The 24,206-nt window shown below is 40.7% G+C and overlaps 1 protein-coding gene across 5 annotated transcripts in view; it reads right to left on the bottom strand.

The window, feature by feature from the left end:
- Positions 1–24,206, bottom strand: part of Sema5c (Semaphorin 5c) — a 232,364-nt gene that overhangs the window by 141,297 nt on the left and 66,861 nt on the right. The window contains exons 1-2 of one of the 5 annotated variants that reach the window (XM_072304568.1): positions 6,477–6,667; positions 217–327 (exon numbers count right to left, since the gene is read on the bottom strand). In XM_072304568.1, the coding sequence (XP_072160669.1) occupies positions 217–298 (82 nt within the window). In that variant the 5' untranslated portion in view covers positions 299–327; positions 6,477–6,667. Of the gene's footprint in view, positions 1–216; positions 328–6,098; positions 6,409–6,476; positions 6,668–24,206 lie in introns of those variants that run through there. The other 4 variants (XM_019061176.2, XM_019061174.2, XM_072304569.1 and 1 more) reach the window with 4 other exon arrangements.

Genomic DNA, 24,206 nt, shown 5'->3' with positions numbered 1-24,206 from the left:
CCAATAAAAGTGGTATTCTTACCTAAAAAAACAGTAAAAATACCGGGTTTTAAGTAAGCTTACCTGTCTGTCTTGGTAAAATTACCAATAAGTGGTAAAAAAGTGAGATGGTAAAGGTACCGACGGACCTTAGTAAAAACGCCGAGAATTTTTTTTTCAGTGTGTATGAAGATGAGTTAAGAACTGCATGCATGGGAAATGCCATGGCTTACATACCTTCATATGCGATCACTTGTGAGTCCGATCCTGAAAAGGATACGAGAGGACCAAGTGCCGAGAGAAGAAACAAAAATCGCATGCTGACCGATTTTGGTCAGATCAGATATCCTGTAAACAGAAAAAAAAAATCATCAGAGAGTAATCAGACAGCAAAGCAGAAGCAAAGAAGATAGATAAATAAGATGTGTGTCGGTGCCTTATAGTAGTTTGCGATGACTATTACGCATTTAAAAAATGATGGTTGAGGTGGCGGAATTTCAGACGGAATCATCCTGACTGCATTTCACGTTGCTGATTTTTTTTATTTTTTTAAAAAAGTCAGCTCGACAACTTGACGCCTTTGAACTTTCTGTAAATTTGTCTTGAATCGCGGTGATCAATAGATGATCGTAAAATTTCAAGTTTCATCGTTGCTTAGTTTTCTGTTCAAAAACTAAAAAACCAGAGAAGGCTAGGAATTTCCTGACATGTAGTTAGACTGCTCTCTGTTCGATCCATTCAAAATTTTCAGTGAACGTAAGTATTTTTGAATCACTGGAAAAAAAACACATTGGATCCAGAGTCCAGACTCTTGAAAACATTGACAAGAAAAAGGACTCTTGATTCAATCAGATTTAAGCTTAAATCAAAAGGATATCCGCTTAAATTAAGTGGCTTGGTTCTTGATTTGCGCTTAAATCTGATTGAATCAAGAGTGTTTTTTCTTGTCGATGTTTTTAAGAGTCTGGACTCCAGATCCAATGTTTTTTTTTTCCAGTGTATGAGTGACAGAGATCCACAGAAATTTCAAAGAAAACAATAAGGTATCTCTCTATGAAAAAAATGGTCTAAGATACACGATGTTGCATTCGCAGATACGTGTTTTTTCACTTATCAATCGATAATTTTTTAAAATCCCCTCCTAGCTGGAGGCTTTGCGATATGATGCATGATGGCGATATTTACCCGTGTCGACCGAAACTCACGTGCAACGGCGAAACGCGTCCGAGCACTTAAGCCATCGAGCTGGAAAATTTGATTCCGTCCCACATGACAAAATACAACCAAGGTTGATTTACGAACACGACCCTGCAACTTGTTCTGGGACCCGATCCTCCGGAAAAAGAAGATACTGTATCGAAGTACTTGTTCCATCGCTTTACAAGCGCGGAATCAGGCCGAAAATTTATCGCTCGTTCGATAGCCTACGCCGTATCAAAGGGTACGCAGCCGTGCTAGGAAAGAACACCCTAAGCGCCTTCAGAGGTTGCCATATCTCCTCTGATAAAAAACAAGTTTACCGGGAAAATTTTGAATACTTTTCTTCAAATTGTTCAGACAACATTGGAAAAAAAACACATTGGATCTAGAGTCCAGACTCTTAAAAACATCGACAAGAAAAAATACTCTTGATTCAATCAGATTTAAGCTAAAATCAAGAACCAAGTCTCTTAATTTCAGCGGCGATTTCCTTTTGATTTAAGCTTAAATCTGATTGAATCAAGAGTCTTTTTTCTTGTCGAATGTTTTCAAGAGTCTGGACTCTAGATTCAATGTGTTTTTTTTTTCCAGTGCTCAAAATGTCAAATATTTTACGCCAGGGAATTTGGCAACTCTCGAATGAACTTTCGACGTTCTTTCCTTAGGACGGGAGTATTCCGTGTTTGAGTGCGCACATAGATCAACGATGTCCCGGCTCGGCTGGTTCCGCCGTCCATCAAAACATTTTTAAAACATGTCATCAAGGGACCGCGAGTCTATGAGAAAGAACTGCAAGCAGACCCCGAGATGGAAATCATTAATCAATCTATTTCACAAAGAGAGGTGAACCGACTCTCCAGGCCCCATCACAGAGCCCCAGCTCTGCTGATTGAATTGGAAATGGAATCTATTGTAACGTGAAGGTAACACATTTTTATCAGCTCCTTGAAGGCGTAAGTGCTTTGATAGTACGATGCGTTTTAGCTCTTGTGGGTGGTTTCAAGATGATGTTAGATCAGGTTAAGTTGGTACCTATTTCATTCAACGGGGATATTAATCTTGAAGCTACGGCTTTTTCGAGGGGTAAACTTGAGAACATATTCTTGCGTGGCTTGCCATTTTCAGCACACAAACACACATCTCTTAAGGCAAAAAAAAATATTCAGATGATATCTTAGTGTAGTTAGTAATTTTGAACATGCACGCAGGCACATTTTAATATGGAACCTACTAACAATGGTGAGTTGGCCAGAAAACATGAGTGGATATCCTGCTCGTGTCATCTGAGAAATTCCTGTCTTTCTGTTGAAATTCCTGTCTCTCGTGTTAAAATTTCTCTTCGTGCAGGTAACGACGAAATGGGACCATTTTTTGGAAGCATTGATACGTCTTCGGAAAAAAAGGGCAGGAATCCTCGGTGAGGGGTAAATTACCTGCAAATTGGACGTATTTATGCTGAAAGAAACTATGTGCAAGTGGAAAGATGGGATGTGCTAGTGGTGAGCCGGATAAGAAACAATGTAAAAGTGGATACATTTCCTTTTGAGAAAATGGAAAACCGGGATTTTCAATTAAATCAAAAGGAACTGAGCGCTAACTGGTGAGCCGTGGACATGTGACAAGATTGTCGTGGACAGGGCTCATGAGTTACAGACCGCCTTCCCGATCGTCATTTCTCTCGTCGTTGCCGCTGACGTCACTGGCGCTTTAAAATCCCCATTCATTCTTATGGCCCGACCAATAACGAGCGCACACCATTTTTCCACTTCCACGTAGTTCCATTTACCAAAAATACGTCCAATTGATTATTTTACCGATTTTTTCTTTTTATTCTTTTCCTCGACGTAATACTTTCTGGCGACGAGGCCTTTGGGCCGCTTTGGCGCCGCACTGGTTAGAGTTGGGCCGGGTAAAGAATACCACTCGGGCGGCTGGGTTGACCATAAAAGACCATAATGGGCGAGTTGGTAACCCGCTCGGGGCCGACCAATTGGGTCACTCGGGGGTATTTTCGCGGCGCCGCCACGCGCTTTCACTCCAAGGCCGTCGCGCGCAAAGCATCACTCGCCAGGTACCCGCTCGGACGCGGCAAAAACGCAACGAAAGCTGCTTTGCCCAAATCCGGTGGGCGGTGAAATTCGGCGATGCGACGGAGCCGGTCACCACCGTTGTCAAATCCAGGGCTCCGTCTGAGACCTCCGTCAAAGAAACAGGCACACGTAGAGTACCTGTGTACTTAGAGTCAAGACAGCACCCCCTCGAGGAGTCACAAACGGGAATAAAGATTACCCAAATTTAACGTTTTTCACACTGAAAAAAAAATCTCGGTGTATTTACTAAGAAAAGGGTAAAATTACCAAGAATTCAGAGTTCTATTTGATCCCAGTTTTTCCTTGGTAAAATTACCATTTATAAAATTGATAATTTTACCGAGATCTCGGTAATTTTACTGGACCTAGGTAAAAACGCCAATATTTTTTATCGACTGTGGTAGAATTACCGGGATAAAATGGCAAAAGTACAGGATATTGATTATCAATAAAAGTGGTATTCTTACCTGAAAAAACAGTAAAAATACCGGTTTTTAGGTAAGCTTACCAGTCTGACTCGAGGAAATTATCAATAATTGGTAAAAAAAAGTGAGATGGTAAAGGTACCAACGGACCTTGGTAAAAACGCCGAGAATTTTTGATCGGCCCATTCTCAAATTCCTTCTTCCGTTCCCTCTCTCATTCCGTTTATTCCTTGTCGAACCCATAATTTCCTGGTCCATTCCAGATGATAATCTTTGCTATGTGTGAAAATGTAATCTTTATTCCCGTTTGTGACACTGTGGAGGCCTAAAATACGGTAACCAATCAGAAATGGATTCACGTTGTCTTAACTCTCAGTAGAAAGGGACTTTAGGCACACGCAAAAATAGTAAGGCTCCCCCTCCGACCACAGTGCACTGAGAGAAATTAAAAAAGAACCCAAAATCAGTTCTTATCGATACCCCTCATTTCATACCAGCACACAAAACATTGCACAAAAGCCCTGTGTCCACTCGTCAAAATGGCGTCAAAATGGAAGCTCAAAGTTAATAGATAAATACGATCTGTTCGCGATTGTTGATCAAAAAAGAGTCACGCCGCTCTATTTTGAGTTGCAACACTCATCAATCGCATCAAGCCCCGACTTTGAGCCACTTATCGTTGAAACCGACTCACTTTGAGCTTCCATTATGATGCCATTTTGACGAGTGGAGATAGCGCTTAAATGACATTCGCTTCGTATTAAATCGATGTATGTAAGGGGAAAAAACTGCACTAAAGTTGTTTTATAAGCAACAAAATCAGAAGCTATCATATGGCAGCAGAATATCCAAAATAAATAACAAGACGATTTAAAAGCTCTGATTCTGGTTGCTCCTCGAAGCGTTAGGAGTCAAAAATCGGAGTTTACTGCTCGAATCGGCAAGAAAAAAAATTTTCATTACTGCATTTGCCGTTCGGGAGGTCAGCGCTTTGCATGTCCGGTTCGGAAATTAGGCCCACGATAATATTCCTAAAATTTTCACTTATCTTTCGGTCGTAAAAAAAGACGGAGACACGAGACTGGAAGTAAGCTTCCGTGTTTGGCGTGGGCTTAATCCGCCTGCATCCTTGAGGTCGCGCGATCGAGAATCACAAATTTTGCTCCGGGTCATTTCGGAATTAACACACGAATGTCGTTGGACCGAACTAGTGGCGTGAATTGCGATGTATCGACTGTATGCCATTTAAACCTATGGTAAAGAATCGATTATTAAGGTGTTCGCTGCGAACACCCTGTTTATCGATCCTTGTCCATAGGTTTAAATGGCATAAAAATCGATACATCGTAAAGCACGCCACGCCACTGGATTGAACCATTGCTTTTTGCGACGGATCGATAAATCTGTCATTGAAACCTGTGGAAAAGGATCGATTATCAGGGCGTTTGCAACGAAAACCATGGTAACCGATTCTCCATGTTTACTTCAAATGAGAAAGTATCGATTTATCGATAAATCGATTATCACGCATCGCCGTTGGATGGAACCGTCCATCCGCGGAACACCGGCAGCAGCTTTAGAAAGCTTCGCGTCTCGTTAGTGGATCATTTTACCATTGATAAACACATCTTCATTTCTTTACCCCCTTTTATGAACTTCATCATACATACTTTTACAAGTGAAAAGAAAAAAAAAAAAAAAAAAAAAAAAAAAAAAACTGAGAAGTGGCCCGAACTGTATGTAACAAGGTGGAGAAATGGTGCTCGGTCCACACCATTTCGCGGGGAAAACAAAGCCAAGAAGTTCCAAAAATTGAAATTAGAGTAAAAAATTATTTTTTGAAAAAAAATAATGATAATTTAAAAAATAAGTCAAAGTTAATAGTCAAAAAATAATTGTGACTCTAATTTTAATTTTTGGAACTTCTTGGCTTTGTTTTCCCCGCGAAATGGTGTGGATCCAGCACCATTTCTCAACCTTCCTACTTTTACAATGGTGTCTTAGGGGATTTAGTGGAAATAGGCACGTTTTCGAGACTGGATTTAGTTAATTTTTTTTGATAGATGACCGTCGCGTCACTGTTGGAATTTGGACCAATCAGAATCGAGAACTAAATTTCCAACCAAATCCTGAAGAAATCAAGCCAAACCCCAGAATAGGTTAAAAAATCGCACCAATTAGCCAATGCAACACAACTTATTATCTACGATATATCTACGATATCTAGACTCTTCATCGGCACGAACTGAAAAATACTGTTCGCGACTTTGCGAACTTTGCGAAGAGTTGTCAGCTTAAATCTTAAAATCTGATTTTTCGAATTGATTCGGCAAAAATGGGTTTTATCGATGCAGATGAGATATTTTCTGCAGAGAAAATGAAATTATCAAATCATAAGTTTAACCTCCGTTCAATTACAAATTCAAAGTCGTAAGCAGAAAGTCGCATGCAGCCAGAATTCAAATCGGAAATAGTTTCACTTAATATGTTGCCTTTGCAGCCGGTCACACTACTGCGGCATATTTGGAGGGTAAAAGAACCAGGAAGGGTTGAACTGCCTCCCAAGTTACAGTCTATACCCCGTCTCAAAACTGTCATGAGATTAAAAGTGAAGCGACGAAAATGCTATTATAGATTTTTCATCCGAACTCATTTGAATAAATCACTGATAGGTGTGCTCTGTGCAACAATATATAACTGCATCACGGCAAACACGTGAAAAAACAGGGCAACACGGAACAAGATGCACACAAATATTGAAATGAACTATTGATGAGAGGACCACTACATACACACAGCATATGAGTCACTTACAAAAAAACTGGATTGAACGCGATGTTAGAGGTAAGAAATTGATATGAGCATCTCCAATTGATGCTCGTAGTATTTATATGTTTGATAAAATTGTAAACAAAACCGCCGGCTGGCTTAGTGGTTTTTACGCACTGGGTTTCCCCCGTGTATAGCTCTCTTAAATATACGTTGTTAAGCAAGCAGAAATACTTATAAAAGTGCTCACACTCACACAATCCCATCTGAGCTGTCTAGAGTTTTTATTAATTTTCCGCATAGCTCGCTTGACATCCCTTCGGGCATTCCACCGCAGGCATTGATTCCGATAATTCAATTTGTTTTACATTTATCGCGCTTAACTATTTCCCCGCACTTATCACCACTGATTAAAAGCTGCTATGCGCGTCATAAAGAGAGCTTATGAGCTTTTGTGTCCCTCCTTGTTTTCCTTATAAGTTGTGGGGCACGTGACAGAGGAGGGGAAATTTTGAGAAAAGGCAAACCTACTTGGGGGTTCCCGCTAGCAAACGGTTACACGGTTACGGTAATTAAAAAAAGAACAATTTAGTTTGCCAACCAGCACCTCCCACGCTAGGTTGAAATGCCTGTTGCAATTCATCTGTAATTAGCCATAGATTTGCGCCCACTCAAATTTTTTGCGCCGTCAAGAACGCATATTTTGAACTTCAAATTGTAGAAATATTACTTAGAAGTTTTAGGGGATTCTATGTAGCTGAATGTGCTCCGCTTTATAGGTGCTTCAATACACTAATGTTCGTAATACAATTTTGAACGAAAATAAAAAATAAAGCAAATAATTTATAAAGCATAAATGTACGTAAAGAATTTAAAAAAAAAAAAAAAAAAAAAAAAAAAAAACTATTAGTAGAAAAAAATAGACGAGAGGTGGAGTGATACATTAATAAGCGATGTTACTCATCCGAAATCATTTGTATTCCAAGTATGTGATTTATTCTCAATTCTAAAAAAAACCACAATACCACATTAACTTTTGCCCGATTCGCGCTTTTTTTGAGAAAGCACGAAAAAATTAAACTAAATTGATCAAATTATAATTTTTTCCGTGAAAATTGTTAGGGAAAAAAAATTCTTTGACACGATAACCTTTCTAGGAAATATTTTTTATCGATGACTTCAAATTTAACGCAGACGAACAAAAAATCTGGTAAAATTTATTCGAAGAAAAATTAACAAACTTTAACACTGACTCGGGCCTCAATTATAATGTTTCAGCTTTTCTCGCGGATTGCATACGAGCAATCGAGCATCTCTCCCTCGCAGCGTGATAGATGCGCATGCGCATGAAACGAGCATGACGTGCGCTGTTCGCGTTCACTCATGAATACAGCGATTAACGAGTGCGCTAACCTCCGCCTGTCGACAAAACCGCGTATGTCAAGCCTCGAACGCACCCCGGGTCGCCTTCCAACACGTCCGTAACAAAGCTCAGCTAAAAATCCAGTTGTGTCTTTTCACATATACTTGACAAATGACGTCGAAACGTGAAGACGTGAGCGCGCATTGAACACCATCATAAATTTCAAAAACCGCGCATGGACTCAGGGTTTCCATATCGACTTACGCGGTTGTTGCTGAGGAGACTTGCAGACTAGGACCATCGCACCTGGATGACCTCACCTCGTGTCACCGCTCCGCGACGGCGTCCCGTGGCCTACTGGGCTGATGTTGAAACCGCGCAAGTCTGAATCTGATGAGCCCTAGAATACACGCATCCTTAAGGAGCTCAGGGCTCAGTAAAATATGGACGTTGGGGGTTTCATCGTGGACCGATTCGAGTCAGAGCCGACTAATATTCAATTTTGCTGCCTCATCTCCCATTTCCATACGCCCGCACTCGGACAGTTGCCATATTTATGGTTTATCTAGGAGAGGGTCAGTTACGTGCTTAGATAAAATTAGAGGACACCCTCCGGGTCGCTACGCGACTTAAGGCGTTTTACGTATGGACAGGGAACGGCATAGTCAGGGAGGTAATTAAATAGAATTTGCATGTGTCTGAAATTTGATAAATTTCGTGTTATGTGGAAACTACTGAGTGGACTGAACTCGACGATACCCTTGGTTTATGAATTGAACAATTGGTCTGCATTTTGCAAAAAGGAACCAAGAGCATTCCTATGTTAGGATTGTACAACTTACATTCTTCGCAAAAAAATACTGAGATCATGAAAAAAATTAAATTTACAAAAGTAATTTTTGTCTTGAATTAATAGTTTATTGGGAGTCAAGATAAAATTTGTTTAGATGATCAGTTTGTATTTGCCAGGTAAATAAAGTTGCGCAATCTTAGCGACATTGGAATGCTTTTGGTTCCTTTTTGCAAAATGCAATCCATTTTATGATAAAATGATCTAATCTGCTAAAATACATGTGTTTAAATCGGAAATGCCGCCAGCTGATTTCACTAGGCGGTGCATTTTCTCACTTTTAAATAACTCTTAATCTATTTCCCATATTAGAAAAAAATTGTAAAAAATACTGTGAAATCAGCTCTTTAAGCACTTTCAGACGAAGCAGTAAAAAATTTGCATGCAAATGCTGCATAACCCACCATGTGCATTTGAAAGTAGAAAAATGATAAATCTTGAAGTATAGAAAAACTTTCTTCATTTTGAGCACACTGGAAAAAAAAAAACACATTGGATCTAGAGTCCAGCCTCTTAAAAACATCGACAGTAAAAAATACTCTTGATTCAATCGGATTTTTGCTTAAATCAAGAACCAAGCCTCTTAATTTGAGCGGATTTCCTTTTGATTTAAGCTTAAATCTGATTGAATTATGAGTGTTTTTTCTTGTCAATGTTTTCAAGAGTCTCGACTCTAGATCCAATGTGTTTTTTTCCCAGTGCACTGTTATCACCTTTACGATCGATATTTGACAAACATTTGAAATATCACTATTTATGCAAATCATACCTTGAAATTTTGACCCGCGTCCCTCTGAGTATGAAAGTGGCTTCAGGATTGTACCCTAAAAATTCATATTTTCGATTTCGGAGAGGTTTTTTCGCTGCACTGAAGAATTTCAGCTTCCAATCAGACACTGTCGCTTATAAATTCCCTTGAACCAAACGATTTACAGCGTGGTCTACAATGTACCTTTCCGAGGCGAGAGCCTGACCAGTCGACAGATTTTTCTCCAATCATCAATAGCAATCCACTATGCAAACAATCTCGCTGATTTAAGATCCAATCTCTCTTCGGGGCCCGAGCGCATGCGCTCAACCTGCGCCTGTCGTGACGAGCCGATTGCCAGTCGTAAATAAAATCAGGCGCAGTCCCTTTTTCAGCGGCAAAAACAACGGGAAAAAATTGAAATAATCGAGGTGTGAGCAATTAGGGGCACATAAAACATATTCGCAGAATAAATAATTGCTGACGGGTACGGAACTACCGGAAGAGGGGCAGAGGGCAGCGGGGCCTCCCTCTGCTGACCGTCGCACAATAGTCTGGAAAATGAAGTTATTCGGACGAATGTTCCATTGTTCCCTATACTTGAATGTTTGTTCGTAGCGCATCGGCTTTTCGGAAAATGAGTGAATCAAATGATAACAACATGCTCTAATGCGGAAAAATTACCTAAATACATTCTCTTAACTGTTACCGTTTGTCGTCCAGAAGGATTTTAAACTCTCTACTTCATCTTTGGGTGTCTATGTGGGGACCTTAGGGAGAGTGTTTTCAGGGTCCAAAACTGTCATAGGACCATTTTACTGGGGTGAATACTCCGGAGGGTGAATATATGTCTATAGATGTCAAACGGAAAACTGGCGTGGGCTCATTTCAAGCTAAAATTCTTGTTACCTCCTCCCCGGGTACCGGATCCTATTCTTGAATACACCGGAGGGTGGAATTTATGTCTACAAATGGACGTATTTATGCTAAAAGGAGCTATGTGCAAGTGGAAAGATGGGGTGTGCTCGTGGTGAGCTGTATAAGAAACAATGTAAAAGTAGATATAGTTCTTTTTGAAAAAATGGAAAAGCGGGATTTTCAATTAAATCAAAAGGAACTGAGCGCTAATTCGTGAACCGTGGGCATGTGACAAGAGCCTTGTGGACAGGGCTCAAGAGTTGAAGACTGCCTTCCCGATCGTCGTTTTTTTGTCGTTGCCGCTGACGTCACTGGCGCTTTATATTTCCCATTCATTCTTATGGCCCAACCACCAACGAGCACACCCCATCTTTCCACTTGCACATAGTTCCATTTAGCATAAATGAATCAGTGAGTTCGAAAACACACCAACTCGGGTTTTTTTCGATTTTCACTTTTTTACGGTTTAGTAACACTGATGGATAGACGCATCTGCACGCAAAAGGAAATTTCGAAATTGCAATCGGAAGTGCTCGAAACAGCGACGGGAAAAGGGAAAAATCGAAGTATTTCATTGGAAATACCAATTTTTGGCTATTTCAAGGGAAACGGGTGACCATCCGATTTTGCGGGTTTCTTTTTTCGGTTCAATATACCTTGTACCGACAAGTTACATAAATATTCAAGCGTTATTCAGGTCGAAAAATATAAATTTTTCTGGGCAGACTTTGAAAAATCAGTATCTGAAAGCCGGTGAGAACGAAAACACACCAACTGGGAAATTTTTAAAGGCTTAACTCTCTGTCATCAAACATGGTGTATCGATTTGAACTTGGTGCTTTATAAAGTCTCTCAAGTACCTGTCCTTCGGCACCAAAAAGGTTTTCTTAAACTAACTTCTTCGCCCGCTGCGCAGTTTTAGGTGTTTCCTGAACAATTTTTTTTTCGGGGTTGGTGTGTTTTCGAACTCACTGATTCAAATACGTCCAGATGTCAAAGCTTGAATCCAAGTTCAAGTCGCCCCTGTGTGCCGGCTTCGAGACTCGGGTCCCTTTTGCTTTGGACATGAGGATGGGGAGTCGGAGCTTTGGCGATAAATTAGAGAATGAGAATTGTGCATCGGTCGTGGTAAATATTAATATACCCGAGGGCGAGGGCAAAAAGCGCGCGCTCCGAGTCGGATGCTCGTCGAGTATTTATGGACCACGAGAATCAATTAGAAATATTCCGGCCGTGCACTGCACTGGCCCGGTCCCGGGCTTATCGTGAGCAACGGACTCCAAGAGAGCTCGGTCGCGTTGCCGGCTCTGTCTATGTTCCTTCCGCCAGGCGAGGCAAAACATCGTCCTGAAATTTCCACCGGGTCCTCATGAAAAGTCCGGCCTTGGGAAAATTACCTGCGGTTTGATTATTGAAATTGATAGACGAATCAATAGACAAAGCAGACATACAGAACACAAAGTGAAAAACCACGTATCTTCGTTGCAAGTTTTCAAAAGTTTCTTTCGTATAGTATATTTTCCAATAGACTACGCCAATTTAGAGTGTGAAATTTACACGGAATAATTTGCCAATAGGAAAGAAACTTCAGTTAAGTTTTCATGACATTACATCGACCAATTTCCAAAGGAAAAAGCAAGCGGGGAGTTTCCGCGAGGAGTTTCAGCGGGGAGTTTCAGCGAGGAGCAGGGAATTTTTAATTAGAACTCCCTAAGATCTTCTCGGTAAAATCGTAATTCGCGAGGGGAATTTTGGCAACATTGAAATGGATTGCATTTTGCAAAAAGGAACCACTAGCATTGCAATGATGCTAAGATTGTGCAACTTCATGCTTTGCAATAAAATTGCGGAAATCGTGAAAAACTATGAAATTTAGATGGTAATTTTTGTCTTAAATTCACAGTTTTTAGGAAGTAAAATAGAAACTATTAATGGATAATCGGGTTTTTCTTCCATGACAAAAGAAGTTGCACAATCTTAGCAACATTGCAATGCTAGTGGTTCCTTTTCGCAAAATGCAATCCAAATGCAGTAACGTTTTTTTGTAGCGAAAAGAACGAGCTCGTTGCACCAAAAACATTACCGTGCTATCATACATGCAATCATAATAATGCGCTGAGTAAGATTTGTCAATGGTGGTTGAACGATGCACCCACTTGTGATTTTTTTTAAGCCGGATTCCCTGACTTTATGCACCGGCTGAAAATCAGAAACGTTTCCGAAGGAAGGCTTAAGTAGGAATGACTGTTTCCCGCGCTCACGATGGGGAGGGGGAGAGGAGCAGTGACTGTATTTATTTACATTTACATACGGGGACGGTATCAGGCGTGGCGCTTGCTGAATATCTTAAAAATTAGCGCTTCGCTGCATCGGAGCGGCCGCCGCGACGCAAGCTTTAAAGTCCGCAACGCATGAGTGGATGCATTGAGGACCGCGAGCAAGATGACGCAGTGTTGCCAAATTGACGGTGAAACGTAAGATTTGACGTTATGGTCGTGTGGTGTGTGGGGGGCAAAGAGGTTAGTGACTGTTCGATTGATGACGTCATCTATGGCAATGGGTCAGTTGGATTGCATTTTGCAAAAAGGGACCAGAAGCATTGCAATGTTGCTAAAATTGAGCATCTTTTTTTGTCTTGGAAGAAAAACCTGATTATCCATCAACGGTTCCTATTTTACTCGCTAAAAACTACAAATTTAAGACAAAAATTATTATGTACATTTCATATTTTTTCACGGTATTCAGTAATTTTATTGCAAAGGATGAAGTTGCACAATCTTAGCACCATTGCAATGCTTCTGGTTCCTTTTTGCAAAATACAATCCAGTATAGAGTACCTTTATAGAAAGAGTATGGACAACTTGAAAATTTGGAAGTTAGGTTTGATCAGGTCATGTAGCTCTTGGGGCCCAAAAGGGCAGCCAACCTATAAACTCGAATTGTCAAGTGGTACAAATTTTCTCATTTCAACTATTTACACTGATCAAAAATTATAAAAGCACGTATAAAACTTTAATTTCGCATACTTTTTCTCAGTTTCAATGCCAATCTCAGTTTCAATCCTTTAAAACGCTTGTTTAGAATGCGCTAGTCGGCCTTATTGATTAATCTTTCAAATGTATAGGTTGGCAGCGCATTCGTGGTGAATTCATTTTCACGCAATAGGCAGTTTGACTGTCATGGCTTATTTTTAATTTTTCATGTCTCCTTTTGAAGTAGTGTACCTCAAGTCTGTGACACGGACGAATTTCTGCAAGGGCAATGATGATGCAATGCTCGGTCATGCTATTTAATTACTCTGTCAAGAGCTCTTTTGCGTTGAAGTGTTCTTTTCAGAGGTCATTAGCTGTCATCGTCGCGGTCAGTGTTGAATGCCACACTCACAATAAATTAAGAATGAACTTACCGAGATACAGTCCGCGAAAAAGACCCCACAAAATATAGAATCTAAGACTCTCAAATGTTCATAAGACGTTATTCCTTAGCATGCACTGAAAAAAAATCTCGGCGTGTTCACCACGGTCCGTTGGTACCTTTACCATCTCACTTTTTTTTTACTAACTATTGGAATTTTACCAAGACAGACTGGAAAGCTTACCTGAAAACCGGTATCTTTACTGTTTTTTTCAGGTAAGAATACCACTTTTATCGGTAATCAATTCCCAGTAACTTTGCCATTTTATCTCGGTAATTCTACCACAGTCGATAAAAAATATTGGTGTTTTTACCAAGGTCCAGTAAAATTACCAAGAAAGTTCAATAATTATACCGATAAATCTCGGTAAAATTACCAATTCCATAAATGGTAATTTTACAAAGAAAAAACTGGGATCAAACAGAACCCTGAATTCTTGGTAATTTCACCCTTTTCTTAGTAAATACACCGATATTATTTTTTCAGTGTGGCAGTGGTGACATTTGGAATGTTTCAGATTTCCACTCCTCATCCGTCCAAACTTTCATCAGCGTCAAGCATCAAACTGCTCATGTGCTACTTCAGTAGTTAGAAAAAGAGAGACCCAAGCAAAAATACGCCAAAACAGATTACACATTCGGAGCACGCCTCTTATCGAGACATCGCTCCCGCCCGCGTTGAGTCCGTGTCTGTTACAGCGCTCTCGCAACTGCATAGGAACAGTTGTTTTATTACAAGGCAAGGTCAATGTCAGCGGAGGCGTGCGCCACTCGCAAGACAGTAATTATTTTCTCTAGTTGAAACTTCCGCAAGTCATAGACAATTTGCAACGATTAGATAAGTCAATCATAGCTCACGAATTCCCTAACACATGGACCTCAGCATGAGAGCTAGAATGACATCCTAGACGCGCAAGACACTAACAGAATATTATTCACTTCTCGAAGTGCATAATTATGACAAGATCAATGTCACTAGAAACACGCGCACGCGCGTCAGTTCTCGTCTATTTTAATCTTCCGCTAAACGACGCCAGATTCTGAATCATGAAATGAGGAAGAAAAACTAGGAAACTTAACAAAGGTAACTAATGAGTAACAAGGAAGAATAAATTTTCCCTCTCCCACCTTTGAATCAAACAAGCACACCTAAAACGTCATCAACTTTAATATTATAAAAAGAAGCAGGTACGTACCTTCGCTTTCAGTTCTACTTTTTTACTCGTGCTCAGTGTTCTCCGACCGCTCACCGCCTCATACCCGTAAGTTTTTTATAACTAAACTCTAAACTCACCCCACTAAACCCCCCCCCCCCCCCCAATTCAATCGTTTTCGCTTCCAGTTGAAAATCCCTCTTCCATTTCTTCCGGTGGCTTTTCCTCACATAGGCCCAGATTATTAATCTGAGCCCGCATCCTCCGAACCATCTCAAAAAGCATTAGGTGAAGTTGTCTCCGGCTCTCCGAAGAGAACCCCACCTCTGAATCGAGCTGTAGTTTCCAATAAAGCCACCATAAAGGAGAAGTGTATACGTCCCTCACTTTTCTCCATTGTGAGGGACTCGCCCATTTGTATTTTTGAGGGTTCAAAACTGTACCGCTCAAAATCACAAAGAAGCTTTGTATAAACAAAGCCTTTACGGTGGTTCTCCGCAACCGACTTGAGAAAGGGTAATGGGAGGACTCTTTTATTAATTGTGTGAGGAAAGCCACCCCTCCCCTCCTTTTTACGAAACAAAACACCTCCTCTCTTATCTCTTCACATCTTTGCATAACTATTATCGGTTCAATCTCGCTCTCCGACTCCGATTCTGACTCCGACGACTCCGATATCACTTGTTCCACCACCTCTTCCTGTTGAGGAGCTTCTACAACCTCGGGAACGGACGGGGCGGACGGCAGAGAAGGATTGCACATTTTGACGCTGAGACACAGAAACTGAACGCACAGAAATTACAAAGCAACTGAGAAAATAGGAAGTGCATTTTGACTATTTAAAGCTTTATGCACCGAGCAAAATCTAACATCATTCTCATCATCATTCAGCTCTCATTCCATTTAAGGACACCCACTGCACACCTTTGATTTCCGCTTTGTCAATTTCAAAAGTCCCTCTCACCTGATTGATTATGAAGCTGATAAGTATGGAGGCAAACATATCCGCCGGGAAGACTACAATCCTTGATATTCTGGCTGCGTCAGGAGCAGATTATTTCATTGAAACTGAGCCAATAGACGTATGGCAAAACTTTTACGGCTTCAATGTCCTGAAATCATTTTATGAAAATCCAGAATCCAATGCCTTAATGTTTCAAAGTTTAGTGGAGTTGACTTTTACGAAAGCCTCATTAAAATTTCCTCAAGATAAACCTGTAATTTCTGAACGTTCTTTTGAAACATCAGTTAAAGTTTTCATGGAGTTAGCCTATCAGAATAGATACATTAAATGCTCTGAAAAATTCTTGTTGGAGGAATGGTATGAGGTTTTAAAATCAAAGTTTCACATCGAACCCACACATTTTATTTATTTACGTGTGCCGGCTGAAGTGTGTTTTCAGCGAATGAAAAAACGAGAGAGAGAGGAAGAAAACGAAGTAGTCTTGGAGTACTTACAAAAAATATAATCTTTAACTGATGATTGGCTACTCAGAAAAAAGAATGTGAGTGTAATAGACGGAAATCGTACTCAGGAAGAGATTAAAAGTGAAGTTGTTTCAATAATTAATCAAATAGTATAAATAAGGAAAATATTGAACTCAAAAATTCAATAACCCCCCCCCCCCCCTAAACACCCTAACCCTCACATTCTGCATGCCTCACACTCTATAGCGAGGTTTACATCCGAGGAAGGCCTGATCAAAGTATGAATCACTCAATATTCGATTACATCATCGAAAAAGACGTAACTCACGAACCTACCTTAAAGGAAAAAGGCTGTATACCTCACACTGAAGCTATAAATGACGTCAATAATATATTTTCATAGCAAAAGAACGAGCGTTGGTATTAGGAGGACAGCAATCAGTAAGCAGTCGCCGGGACCCACTACACCAAGAAAAAAACATGTTGCCACATCGAAAATTTAAAAAAAAATTCGAATTTTCGAAAATTTTAAAAATCTTAATTTTAAGAGACCATCGTATTCAGCTTGAAGAGTACATTCAATTAGTAAAAGAACTACCTAATTCGGATCTATAGTTCCCGAGATATTAGTAAAAAACTGTTTTTTTAGCCTGCTCACTCTTTTAACACCTATAACTTAAGAACGAAACAAATTATTGAAGTAAAAATTCTTTCTTTAAACAGTGTAAATACATCTTTAAACAAAAATATTAAAAAAAAATTGAATTATTGATATTTATAAAAAAATTCAAAATGGCCGCCATCCTTTGACTTTGACACTCCATAACTCCCGAACAAATCATGCTAGGAAGTTGAGGCGAGTATTTGTGACGTCATAGAAGGCTACTCTATTAAAATATAACACAAAAATTTTAAAAAAAAAATAAAAAAAAAAAATTTAAAAAAATAGGCCACTCAAAACTTCTTATGTGGATATCTCGAGAACTACTCATCCTACGAAGTCGAGATTGGTATCGTTGAACTTGGGAGAGCTACCTCTAATAGAAAATGAAGGAAAAAACTATATTTTCTTCCATTTAAAAAAATTCAATATGGCCGCCGTAAGTTAATCTTTGAGACTGCATAACTTGAGAATGAATCATCGTAGCAACTTAAGAGTGATATTATTATTCTCAGGGAATGCAGATCTATCAGAAAATACACTAAAAAACATAAAAAACAAAAAATCAAAAAAATAAAAAAAAAATAAAAAAATTTAAAAAAAAATTAAAAAAAGGGCAACCTAAACTTTACGGAGACCAGTACTATTACGTCTCTCAAGGTGATACAAGACGTAGGAGACACTCTTTGATAAGTTATTCGAGGAAAACAACTTTAAAGGACCTTCAACATTCTTCCCGCAAGTACTCATCAATCATTAAACAAACAAGTTAGAGGTCGATCATTATTCACGCAACCATTATATAACGAGCAATGAGTATTTAATCTCCTCGCGGAAGCGACCTTGCCTTTCATAACATAATAATTTCCTCATTTGAGGAAGGTCAGCTACTTCTATTATATAATGATCAGTATTAAGGATATTTTTCATCAGTACACATTGAACGTTCACCTTAAACAGAGCTCATGTAAAGTCTACCGAACCAAGTTTTCACGCTCAGCTCACACCACGCACACTCCTTCAACCTACGATGAATACTCCTACCATCGTGAACTCCACAACAGCGGACTACCTAGATTCCAGAGAGACTTCCTCTTCCTCTTCAACTCTCAACATAAAATCACCTCATGGAATGGATGAATTGTTAACAAGGAACAAACCCCTAGACAGAAGTGTTACGAAAGATCAATTTACTTTACCAAATACGGTAAGACCTAAAAGAGAAGAATACGTCAGAGATCAAGAATTCAACTTCCTGATATTCCATTACCTGGAGGACCTCGAAAACCCAGACGTCCAGCTCCTATTCCTACTTCCAAGCTCAATAAAGAACTCTCGAGAAGGAGAGGCTTGTCACTGGTTGAGAGCGAAGAAACGTCTGTGACTATTAGCTGGAGGACTGCCGGTTATATAGCTCTCGGAGTGTTGTTTTCCAGGATTTGAGGAAGTTATTCTCCAAGGATTTCTCTACGACATTCTGGACACTGACGCTTCCTCTTTGTTGGACCATCGTTGATGTGAAAATACACAGAAGAATACGTCAGAGAAATACAACAAGAATTCAACTTCCTGATATTCCACTACCTGGAGGACCTCGAAAACCCACACGTCCAGCTCCAATTCCTACTTCCAAGGTGAACAAAGAACTCAGAAAAAACATGGACAAATTATGTTTATGTTTAAAGTGCCAAGAGAGGGGCTTGACTTCTTCCTGGATCAGATTTCACAATTTTCTTCATTTCTTCATTGACGTATCAAAATTATCGTCTAAATCAAGGTCAATAAATTCTTCACGTAAGGAAGCAGTCTTTTTCTTCATCATAAACTAATACCAGGATACAAACACTACAATAAAATCGAGGAAGCAAAGGTTTTATATCAACAGGAAGGATCGTCACAGGACAGGACGGATAACAACGGAGGAGGGAGCAACAGCGCTATATAAAGAGTCACATCACCTCAGTTTTCATTCAGTGCAGATTGGAGATCGCTCTATAAACTCTCTTAGTTAGCGTCTGACTTAAACTAATTTAACAATTCTAATTCTAGTGTTCCGTTCTTCCATCATGATTAAAGCAGTGGACTCAAGTTTTCAAGAAATGTTCGTGTTTGAAGTGACTCATCAAAGCTCGACGAATGACATCATTTCTTTTCTGATTGCCGTACGTGAGGAAGTCATTACCTTTTTATCTCATGTACTACGAACATCAGTTGTCAATTTGAACTATGTCTTGTTTTGGAGTGTGAATACGAACATCTCGTCACAAAAGAGAGAAAAGTTATACAACACACAGCTGACATCCTACCATTGCCTGACGAGAGCGTTATCGAAAACAAGTTCGATACTTCTGTCAGTAAAATATTACGAGCGGAGAGTGAATTTGAAGATTGTTATAAAGATTGTTTGTTTTCCACGAAAGACTTTACCCACGAACAGAGATCCATCGTTAGTAAGAAACTTCTCATGTACACTATTAAAACAAAGAAGAAGTCTCTGTCAACTTTTGATGATAAGCGAGTGATCCTACGAGATGGGATTTATAGCTTACCTTTAGGTCACTATGCTATCGAGAATAATCGGAGTTTACTGAAGAGGGACCACCGAAGAACTCCTACAGAAGATACCTCCATGCATGAAGATGGAGGATCGGATTGTAAAAAAAGAACGACTAGAAAAGTATCTCTTTTCAACTTTTCATCTCCCTCTATTACCACTGTTCTTGAGAAAAAAAACAACGCTCGAAGAACAAAAAGGAAGAATACATCGATGGAGGAAGTCAACGAGGTCAAGAAGAAGAGGGTTTTGCAGAGTGAGGAGGAAGGAACGATTAGAGACGAAAATGTAAACAGCACGACAAAGTAGAAAGCGGAAAACCACCGCTGACTCAGAACATGGACAGCAAGAAAAAGAAGTCCACGTTTCCTGATCATGAAGAAGCCAGTAAATACTCTTAAACTGGTGAAGGAAGAAGGACAATGGAGGATAGTTAATGACGCTGTAGTGAAATAGGAAGACCTGTTCGAGGTTAAAGCCGAGCCTATGATCGAGGTATGATCGTAGCTGCAAAACGTCAAATTAACCTGCCCGGCCTTGACGAGAGAGGAAAACCAACAAATCCCTCCGCCTATTCTTCTCAAGCTGGTTCATGTAGGAAGCTGTGACGTTTAAGATTATTTACCTCCAGAGTACAAAGAGAGAAGGGACTTCCAGCTGGAAACCTACTGCCTCGAGCATCCTGCTATTTTCTCTAAAGAATGTGACGTCAACGATGGTCCAACAAAAAGAGGAAGCGTCACTGTCTACAATGTCGTAGAGAAATCCTTGGAGAATAACTTCCTCAAATCCTGGAAAACAACACTCCGAGAGGTATATAACCAGCAGTCCCTCCACCCAATAGTCACAGTCGTTTCTTCGTTCTTAACCAGTGACAAGCCTCTCCTTCTCGAAGGCCAGCATTAGGACAACTCGGACGCCGCCAGAGTCGTAGAGAATCCTTGGAGAATCACTTCCTCAAATCCTGAAATCAACACTCCGAGCGCTATATAACCAGCAGTCCTCCACCCAATAGTCACAGTCGTTTCTTCGCTCTCAACCAGTGACAAGCATCTCCTTCTGAACGCCAGCACTAGGACAACGCGGACGCCATGCAATATAACCATCTCACGGCATAGGAATACACGCAGTCTCTTTTCTTCACGCAACGAGAAACAACATCTACCAGTCATGACATTCACAGCTGACCTATCTGGAATCGGAAGGACTTAGCGACGTCGATATTCGACGCTTCTACACGGAGTTCTTAGCACAACATCAAGGTGAACATACTACACCTCAACCAACAATGCTGCCTCCCCTCCCTCCAGTTCGTCCTCTCAGTAGCGCTCACGGACTAGCTGCTGTGCGTCCACCACAAGCCTTCCTGGGAACGCCAACGCCCGCGCCCGCGCCCGCTCCGGTGTTTGTAACATCGGGTCCGCCCGCGCCCGCGCCGGCTCCGGTGTTTGTAACATCGGGTCCGCCCGCGCCCGCGCCCGCGCCCGCCCCGCCCGTGCCCGCCCCGCCCGCGCCGGCCTCGCCCGACACACCTGGAGCAGAAACCAGCTTTGACGACAGACCATTAGAGGAAGAAATGGAAATAATCCAAACAACCTCCGGAAAGCGGAAGGCGGAGCAACTGACGGACGCGGAAGAAGGTGTACCTCCAGTAAAGAAGAAACCAGAATACAAGGTGAAACCTATGCTCATCCAAAGTAGATGCTACGATCTCCTAGGAAATGGTAGCAAGAGCATCACGATTGGGTGTGAGTGGACGACTGGGTTTCCTGTGAAGATATTACTCAGTAAATTGGATATGGCGAACAATTTCCTTCTATTGTCAACTGAAGAGTGGTACACTTTGAAAATGTACTTTGACGTAATTGGAGAATATCTAGATGACAGGCAGACACCCACGAAAGATGTGCATCTCAGTACATCAACGATCATGAAATTCCGTTTAGTGTTCCAGAAGCCATCTGTAGTCCTGATGAATCTTACCGGAAAATTCATTATGCAGAAACCGGTGTTTGATCGTTTGAGGCACGGTCAAACTCTAATGGACGCAGCAATCACGGAAGCTGAACAGAAGGCCGTCGAGCTCTTTCAGATAGTTAATGGAGAAAAACCGGCGGAAGGAATGGGTTATATGGAACTTTGTTGGTGATGCAATATGCAGGCGCTTCGAGGCACTAAATCTGGCAGTAACGATGCGGAAGAAACGACGACGACGTAATCAATCAATTCTTGTGATTAGGCCTACCGGGATACCACGTGAAAAAAAAAAACGCGCCTTATACTCTACCTCAATGAATGCTAGTTTAATCATACCTAAATAATTATTCTAGTGTTGCAATAAGTGGTTGGAAAAGAGTATAAAAGGAGCACTCCAAAGTCTACTTCTTTCAAATGCTCGTCATCAAGCAGAAGAAGAGGATAGTTGGAGGGGAATAATAAATTCTCTTATCAACAATCTTCCTTTCGAAGTCCACTGGCCTGGGATGAATTATTGCGGTCCAGCTACAAAATTAGAAGAACGACTAAGAAGAGGAGATCCTGGTGTCAACAAATTGATGAATTTTGCAAGAAACACGACATCGCCTACTCGCAGAACAAGGACTTAAGGTCACGACACGAGGCTGACGAAATTTTTGAAGGAAAGAGCTTGGAAAGATTAAAGCAAAGGACTCGTCGTTAGGAGAAAAGGCGCAGCGTATGTTGTTACAAACGCTATGAAAGCAAAACTAGCTATGGGAGCCGGTGTGAAGAAGACGAAGAAACGCGGGAGTGGAGGGAAAAAACCTCGTACTGGAAAAAATAAAAGTAGCAGTAGCGGAAACGGAAAAGCGAAGGCAGAACTACCGCGTGTAATCCCTCTACCTAAAACAGGAGGTTTTTTACAGTACCTATATCCTTTACTCACTGGATTAGGTGAAGTTGGAAGCGCGGCTAGTACGGGAAAGGAGTTACTGCAAAAAATTCAGAAGTTGAAATCCGGAGGTGTTGTTAAACGGAAGATGAAATTAGCACCCTTCAAGAAAGGATGGGGTCTCTACTTGAGACCGTACGAACCAAAAAACTGTTAAAACGACTGCCCAAGAAAGCACTGAGTAATATGGAATTGATGGATGCTGTAAAGAAACTGATCTCCCACATTTTAGAGGTATCTTCATGCGAGACGAATTAAGCAGAAAGAAACCTTGGAAGAGGGAGATGGAATTGTAAATCTCGATGTCTCCAGCGGACCAGGAACACATTGGTGGCATACTCGAAGAGAAAATTACCCCTTGTCGTGTATTTCGATAGCTTCGGTCTACGTCCTCCACCCGAGGTTACTCAGTATTTCATGGGTAGTCCAATAGTTTACAACAATGATGTGAAACAAAATTATGATATGAATAACTGCGGCACTTGTGTCTCGAATTCTTAATAAAAGAAGCGGAATATGAAGAAGCCTCTCATTAGATAACCAACGCTCGAGTCAGCATGTCTACTCGATCATTTACACTCACCGGAAAAGAGTCTATTCTTTCACATCGTTATTTTCCTCCTATTGAATTGAATGAAAACCGAAATTATTCCATCGGATTGACTCACTTCGTCGTCTACAACTCTGTACCCAATATCGAAGAAGGAACAATCTATTTCACTTCGGAGAAGAAACTATTGTAATTCCTACTGGATCTTACGAGATTGAGGATATAGAAAACTATCTGAAGCAGAAGTTAAGGAACGAGATTTCTCTCAAGGCGAACCACAACACTCTTCGTTGCGAGATTCAAGGTAGTAAGGAGATAGACTTTACAAAACCAGAAGCATTGGTCGTCTATTAGGATTCGGTCACGAAAAGCTCGCTGCGAACATTCTACATTCTTCAACTCAACCTGTGGATATCGTAAAACTGAATGTGATCATAATCGATTGTAACATCGTATCTGGTGCTTACATAAACGAGAGGGAAAGTCACGCCATCTACCAATTCGCTCCTGTTACTTCTCCAGGTTCAAGATTATCGAAATCCCGCACAACATTCTATATTTACCTGTGAAGAGGAAGCAAATCGATAATATCTCCTTGTCGATCACAGATCAAGACGTCGACTCTTGAACTTTCGTGGTGAGACCATAACCGTTGGATTACATCTTAAGGAGGATGGGATTTGAATTCGATAAATATAAAAGAGGAATCACGTTCGCTCCTCATTCACTTCTCCGACGATCGTCAGGAGGATAAGTCCAAAAAGTCGAGCAATTCTGAAACGTCTTGGATACAAAGTTAAAAATGAGCGACATTCTTCAAGTTCAAAACGGACCGGTTTTGGATACTTCCATCACAAAAATCAGCGAGCAAACTTTTAATCCAACAAATCCAAACGCTCTCTCCAACAACGATATAATTCATTTCGCTATCAATCAGTCAGACTACTTACCTTTGCTGCATCGAAGTTATTTCTTGATCAGTGGTAGGATCACGGTGGAAGAAACTGTTGCTGCTACAGCTACTACCGCTGAGAAACAAGTCACAAAAGCTGCTCAGAGGACAAAACTTACGAACGGAGGAATTTTGTATCTCTTCAATAGAGCTGAGGTACGAATAGACAATCAAACTGTGGAGTCAGTATCCGAGCCGGGCTTGACATGCATTCCCAAGATATACTCCACCTTCAACGAA

The sequence above is a fragment of the Bemisia tabaci genome, chromosome 9 (assembly GCF_918797505.1).
Source record: "Bemisia tabaci chromosome 9, PGI_BMITA_v3".
Lineage (NCBI taxonomy): Eukaryota > Metazoa > Arthropoda > Insecta > Hemiptera > Aleyrodidae > Bemisia > Bemisia tabaci.
Note: the sequence above shows the minus strand (reverse complement) of the source record. Positions and strands in the feature narration are given on the sequence as shown.